At 47.6% G+C, this 7,500-nt stretch overlaps 1 protein-coding gene across 1 annotated transcript in view; it reads right to left on the minus strand.

Moving 5' to 3' along the window:
- Positions 1-7,500, minus strand: part of ascc3 (activating signal cointegrator 1 complex subunit 3) — a 291,707-nt gene that overhangs the window by 87,537 nt on the left and 196,670 nt on the right. Inside the window, exons 17-20 of the mRNA XM_063199022.1 lie at positions 5,486-5,677; positions 4,733-4,957; positions 3,590-3,709; positions 592-756 (exon numbers count right to left, since the gene is read on the minus strand). Coding sequence (XP_063055092.1) covers positions 592-756; positions 3,590-3,709; positions 4,733-4,957; positions 5,486-5,677 — 702 coding nt within the window. The remainder of the gene's footprint in view (positions 1-591; positions 757-3,589; positions 3,710-4,732; positions 4,958-5,485; positions 5,678-7,500) is intronic.

Here is a 7,500-nt window from a genome sequence, read left to right on the forward strand (position 1 = left end):
TGTGTGTGTGTGTCTTAACAGGACTGCAACTATCTGGAATGCGCAAAACAACAGCAAAGAGACTGGCAAAATACTGTTCCATCTCTGCCATCATAGGCAGTTTGTCCATTTGGAGACGGAGATGCCATATTTATCCATAAATATTGGACTGAATAACAACATGATCTATAAAACTCTGTGATTTGATTTCCATCAGTATTTGGGTCTGTATAACTTTTAATGTGCTGCGATCCAAATAAAAGTACTAAACTGTGTGTGTGCGTGCGTGCGTGCGTGTGTGCGTGCGTGCGTGCGTGTACGCATGTTAGTCCCACCTCTATAGTGTTGTACTTGATATAGAAGTGGCTCAAAAAGACATTACAGATAAGGACCATATTTATCCCTGCAGGGAGGATATACTGTTTGGCACAAAGTTACACTATCACACTGATTGAATGTGAATTTATGTGTGTGTGTTTGTGTGTGTGTGTGTGTGTGTGTGTGTGTGTGTGTGTGTGTGTGTGTGTGTGTGTGTGTGTGTGTGTGTGTGTGTGTGTGTATGTGTGTGTGTGCGTGCGTGCGTGCGTGCGTGCGTGCGCATGTTAGTCCCACCTCTATGGTGTTGTACTTGATATAGAAGTGGCTGGCGGTGCGTCCCAGGTCTGTGGAGTGGAAGTATCCAGTGCGCTCCTCGAAGCGGATCATGCGAGCCTTGTCCAGCCGCCGACCAGCCTCCACCACCAACTCCTGACGATACATCTCCAGACCAGGGTCCATCTAGGAGGGGAGAGAGAGAGAGAGAAGGAGAGAGAGAGAGAGAGAGAGAGAGAGAGAGAGAGAGAGAGAGAGAGACAGACAGACAGACAGAGACAGATAGACAGAGAGAGAGAGAGAGAGAGAGAGAGAGAGAGAGAGAGAGAGAGAGAGAGAGAGAGAGGCATAAAGACAGAGACAGACAGAAAGGAGAGAGATAGACAGAGAGAGAGAGACAGACAGACAGACAGAGGCAAAGAGAGACAGAGAGAGAGACACACACAGAGAGAGAGACAGAGAGAGAGACAGAGCGAGATAGAGAGAGACAGAGAGAGACAGAGACAGAGTTAATAGAAGTTCTGGGTCTGTAGTAAATGGACTGCATTTATATAGCGCTGGCTTTTCCACTCCTTTGAGCACTCAATGTGCTTTACAATGCACGCGTCACATACACTCATTCCCACACCAGTAGCAGTGGCTGCCAAGCAAGGTACCACCCAACACCTACTGGAGGTTAGACAGCGAGATGGACACATGGCTCTGCTGCCTTACAGCAAGGTTGGCTTCACACATTTCATTTCATTTGTCTTTGTCCGAAGACAATAAGAGCTCGGGAGCTTGTGGTTAGGGACCCTCCGCGTCCTGCAAGATGTGTGTGGTGATGTTTGCAATTGTATAAGGGCTTCATATGTTGTGCTTGCGTGCGATAGGCCCGCATTAAACATATAGCACACCTAACGTGACTAATGTGGCTCACGCGGTATGATCAAACTTTCTTAAAATATATCCAATTCAGGTGATTATGCTCTCAGGTGATCCCAAACAGGCAAAAAAACATCCCAATATGCATCAACTCCAGATAATGCCTTTAAGAAACATGTTCAAAGATTCTATAGTCTGCATATAGATCCTCTCTGACATGTTGACTGAGGACGGTTTGATGCCGAGTCACATACATTGGGGCATGGCGCAATTTCCAATGGTCACTGGTTGCTGGACTGCCCTCCGATGTCATAGACGTGTGTATGTGTAGACACGCCGCTTTTGAGATAGAATTGAGGGTCAGGCAGATATTTGCCGCACTATTACATGGTTAGACGGTTTCACGGCAAAATAAATGTTGTGCAATCAATTCACAGTGTGCAATCACGATCGCACTGTTGTTGAAATTACGGCAGATGTATGTGGTGTATGGTTTAACAGCTTAACCTATAACAAGGAGGCGAGACTGGTTTCAGCCACCTTGCTTTCCAGTCAAGGTGACTGCATTAATGGCACAACTGCTTAATGCTTTAATGACCGTGTGTGTGTGTGTGTGTGTGTGTGTGTGTGTGTGTGTGTGTGTGTGTGTGTGTGTGTGTGTGTGTGTGTGTGTGTGTGTGTGTGTGTGTGTGTGTGTGTGTGTGTGTGTGTGTGTAGGGGTCTAGAGCGCTCAATGGTGTGAGGGTGTGATCTGTGCTCGGCTCGGCCGAATTAAGCGGCTCGCTAACGGCATTCCAACCTGTTTATTTTCCTTTAATGAAGACACTTGAACCTAGTGGCCCCGAATCTTGTACATAATGTGTCACAAACACACACACTTCCAAACACACACACACACACACACACACACACACACACACACACACACACGCACACACACGCACACACGCACACACGCACACACACACACACACACACACACGCACACACACAAAATGTATGCGCAAATCTACACACACAGACACCCACACAAACACAAAAACTCTCAGACACCACACATCAGCAAACACAAACAACTACACACACGTGCATACACACACGCACGCACGGACACACGCGCATCATGCCACAAGTGTTGCAGGAGAAAAATCAAAGATGGCTGCCGCCTATGGAAGTGGTGGGGGAGCATGTGTGAGCATGACCATCAGTAATCTCTCACGCTCACGCCATCTGGACCAGCACTGCGCAGCACAGCAGTCAATTAACAGGCTACACACACCTGCACACACACACACACACACACACACACACACACACACACACACACAAACATGCAGACACAGACACACACACATAGAAAAGCGCACACACACATGCACACGCACACATCCACGCACGCATGCACACACGCACGCCCGCACAACCCTGCTGCAGACCTGCAGACATAAACACACGCACACAAAAAAAGCATGTGCACACACACGGTGCCATACAGTAGAGAGTGCACCAAAGCCAACAGGCAGCACCAAACATCTCATCCATTTAACATCTCTCTCCCTTGTCAGCTGTGAAGAGAAACATCTCACAAACACACTCTCTCTCTAGCAGACACGCAGATTACACCACAGTGGAACAGACTGGAGGTGTATGTGCGTGCGTGCGTGCGTGCCTGAGTGTGAGTGAGTGAATGAGTGAGTGTATGTGCGTCTGTGTGTACGTGTGTGTGAGTGAGTGTACATCATTTCCTACGTGGATGGCTTTGTAGTTGATACCATTGTCCAGTGGTGTGTGTGTGTGTGTGTGTGTGTGTTTGCGTTACCTGGATGGCCTTGTAGTTGATGCCATAGGCCGGTGGTGTGTGTGTGTATGTGTGTGTGTGTGTGTGTGTGTGTGTGTGTGTGTGTGTGTGTGTGTGTGTGTGTGTGTGTGTGTGTGTGTGTGTGTGTGTGTGTGTGTGTGTGTGTGTGTATGTTACCTGGATGGCCTTGTAGTTGATGCCATAGGCCGGTGGTGTGTGTGTGTGTGTGTGTGTGTGTGTGTGTGTGTGTGTGTGTGTGTGTGTGTGTGTGTGTGTGTGTGTGTGTGTGTGTGTGTGTGTGTGTGTGTGTGTGTGTGTGTGTGTGTGTGTGTGTGTGTGTGAGTGTGTGTACGTTACCTGGATGGCCTTGTAGTTGATGCCATAGGCCAGGGGGTTGGCCCTCATGCGCACAAACAGGTAGGTGTAGCTCAGCCACTTCACTGCCTCTTCCACGTTAGTCACCGTCCCCAAGGCAACCTGAGAACCAGAGAGAGAGAGACAGAGAGAGAGAGAGAGAGAGAGAGAGAGAGAGAGAGAGAGAGAGAGAGAGAGAGAGAGAGAGAGAGAGAGAGAGAGAGAGAGAGAGAGCGCGAGAGAGACATATGAATGCGTGTAAGACGGAAAACAAGGTGCTTACATGGGTAGAAAGAGGCGACGAGAGCAGGCAGAGAGACCCTGAGCTCTTGTCAGGGAGCGAGGGATCAGAAGAGGGATCAGAAGAGGGGTAGAGAGGGGGACAAAGTGCTAACCAGGGACCAGAGGGATGAGAACAGAGATGTGGAGACGGAACAACAAGGCTTAGACTTACTGAGAAACAACTAAGGGAATTGTGGGATACATACGACACACTCAAGTGATCTGACGAGATATTCCAGGCAGGGAAGCTGGCACGGGTGGGGTGGGAAAGGAGTCACTTCCCCAGGGCCCATGTCAAGTTGGGGCCCAGTGATGAATCCCCAATACAGCACATTGATTGTATTTAGTGGGGGGAGGTCATATTAACTTTATCTCTGGCCTGGACAAAGCTGTCAGCGGCCCTGATAGCTTGAGAGAACACATACTCCTCAGCTGCGTTTAGAAAGAGGAGAGGGCGCTGAATGTATTATCCTTTGGCGCCATCTGGTGGGAGCTGGTTGAAAGTTTCTTGGTGAGTAAAGAAAATGTGATGTCACCATCCAGTGGTCAAATACGAGCGTGGCGGGCAGCGGAGACTGTTATTGTGTCCCTGCCTTTGTCTCAACGGCATAGCTCTCAGCGCCTGCAAGGCCACAGTTAGGCCTTGTATCACCAAACAGCTATGACTACAGCTGCACAAACTATACGAGGAAATCATGACAAACACAGGACGTGTAATGTGTAACTCTGAAGGTTCAAGCACCGGACTGGTGATTGTATCTTTTAACGGAGAAATGCAATTGTAAAAAGTAATGTCAGAAGTGTGTGTGTGCGCGCGCGCGCGTGCGTGCGTGCGTGCGTGCGTGCGTGCGTGCGTGTGTGTACCTCTGCGTTGAGGTTGTCTGCCAGGCTCTGTAGGAACTGCGACTCGATGGGGTTCTGCTGGGTGAGCAGCGTGAGGTAGTGGCTCAGCTTTTCGTGGGCCGTGATGATGGTGCCCTCTCCGTACTTGTCGAACTGCGGACGGCCGGCACGCCCAAAGATCTGCATCACGTCCAGGATGCCCAGGTCAACCAAGGCGCCGCGCTTGGCATCGTAGATCTGAGTGCCCTGGGGATCGTAAAGAGAAGAGTGGTGAGGGGGGTATGTGCATGGACTGGGAAGGGGGTGTACGAGAGTACGAGAGCATTTGGTGAAAGGGAACCAGAGAGAAATATGTGGCTAACCAAAGCTAATAATGCTAAAATAATGTTTTAACATAGTGTTTCTCAACAGGGGTTCTACAGTCACCCAGGGGGCGTCGGGGAGCCCCAGGGGGCCTTGAGAAGGACACAGCTGAGAGGGGGCGGGGCTTAGCTGCCATTGGGGGTGCACTAGTCTAATTTATTTTTTTAATACTAAGGGGGGCGTTGGCAGGCTTATGAGGAGATCATGGGGGCGTTGAGAGGCTTAGAATGAGGTCCAGGGGACGTTAATTCTAAAAAGTTGAGAACCTTTGTTTTAACAAGTCTCTGTGGAGTTTTCCTTCATTCACACCCATGCACTCATTCACCAGCCAACATCATAAAACATAAATAATCAATCAATAATAACAACAATAATAATAAAAAAATCCCCAACACACACGGAGACACGAACCTTGATGATGACTGCGTGAGCGGGCAGGTTGACTCCCCAGGCCAGGGTGGCGGTACACACCAGCACCTTGAGGTATCCGCGCGAGAACATGTTCTCCATGAGGGAGCGGTCCTGACGCAGCATGCCCGCATGGTGGATCCCAAAGCCCTCTGGGAACATCTCGCGCATCTGCTTGTTACGTGAACGCTGGATCTGGAATGGCACACAGAAAGGTATCTTTAAGGTGGCCATCTTGAAAACACACACATACCACCTTGGGTGTATAGGAAAGATAAAAATGCTATGTTGGAAATGTAGCATCCAGTTGCTTCACAAAAATCAATACTTTTAGGGGTCTTCGTCATGTTTCAAAGGAAACTGCACAACAAAGCATTTACAATGATGATAGTCACGTGTTTCCGGAAATTTTGTAGGAAACACACCATTCATAGGTTTAGAATACTGAGAATACTAACGAATCCCCCTGTATGGAATATACATTGATGGTTGATTTGTTAGCTAAGAACATTAACACCTGTGACAAACATGGTAGATGGGTTTGTTTATTTGGAAAACTCAGAACACTGCAGCTGTACTGTTGTGCTCATAAAAATAGCAGTGCCTACACAAAGATGAGTGAATGTCAAAATTCTTCAAAAAAATTGCACTTTAATGACCACGAATTTGTTAGGGACACTGTGCATCCACTGCATATTCTATTTCAAAGCAAAGAAATGGGAAAAATAATTCAATTTCATTATATTTCATAGAAAGTAAAGAAATGTTCAAAATAGCAGTGCTGGTATCTGTCTTTGGAAATTCAAAAAAATTCGGCACAAACTAACATATTGCAAATTCAACTTTGCTGAGCATCCTAAACTAATATTTGGTTGCATAACAATGGTTTGGGACAACTGTTTCGCATCTGTGGTGCATGGAACCAAACAAAGTGTGGCAACGGTCAATGGGTAATGCAGCCCAGGTTAATTGTACTACATTCCACAATTCCTCTGCATTTCACGTTTTTTTCCTCATGACCAGCATTTTTTATGTCCACCCACAAGTTTTCGATGGGATTAAGGTCCGGGAATAGTGCTGGCCACTCCATTAGTTGGATGCCGTTCGTCTGGAACCATGATTCTGCTCACTTGTTGGTGTGTTAGGGGTCATTGTCTTGTTGAAATCCACGCGAAAGGCATGTTCTCTTCAGTATAAGGCAACAGTACTTATTCCAGTATCCTGATGTACTCTAACTGATCCATGCTCCCTGGTATGCAGTAAATAGGACCAATATCATAGTACAAACGTAGTCAAAAAAAACATACCCATCATGATACTTGCACCACCATTTGATAAGATTAGATAAGCCAGGCTCAAACTACACGACTGGCGATTGTGTGTGCGATTTTGACGTCGGGGTGCACCGCACACTAGAAGAGAATTGCAACTGTCAATCTTATCCCTGCTCGCAGCCACCGAGACAATGCCCGACGTTCTATTTCTAGTTGTAAATATGAAACACTGTTTGATTTCTACGATTTGCGATCGACGACTCTTTGAGCTGCCAAAGTTCTATCTTAGGGTGTCGGCCGCGACGAGGAAATCTTTCCCGACTATCGCTTGCGATGGTCCTGGGGGGTAGCGTTCCAGCGATTGTCGTAAGGGGGGTTTTCAGCCGAGAATCGTGCAGTTTGAGCCAGGCTTAAGAGTCATAGACAGTTTGCCGGACATCCTGCAAACAAAGAATTCAAGCCATAATACACAGTGAAGACGGTTAGGCATGATGGTGCAAGCATCATGATATGTGGATGTTTTCCCACTACAGTGTTGGTCCGATTTTCTGAATGCCGGGGATCATGGATCAGTTTGAGTACATCAGGATATTGGAAGAAGTCATGTTGCCCTATTCTGAATAGAAGATGCCTTTGAAGTGGATGTTTCAACAAGGCAATGACCCCAAACACACCAGCAAGCAAGCAAAATCATGGTTCCAGACAAACAGCATGCAACTAATAGAGTGGCCAGCACAATTCCCG

Source organism: Engraulis encrasicolus, chromosome 5, assembly GCF_034702125.1.
Source record: "Engraulis encrasicolus isolate BLACKSEA-1 chromosome 5, IST_EnEncr_1.0, whole genome shotgun sequence".
NCBI lineage: Eukaryota > Metazoa > Chordata > Actinopteri > Clupeiformes > Engraulidae > Engraulis > Engraulis encrasicolus.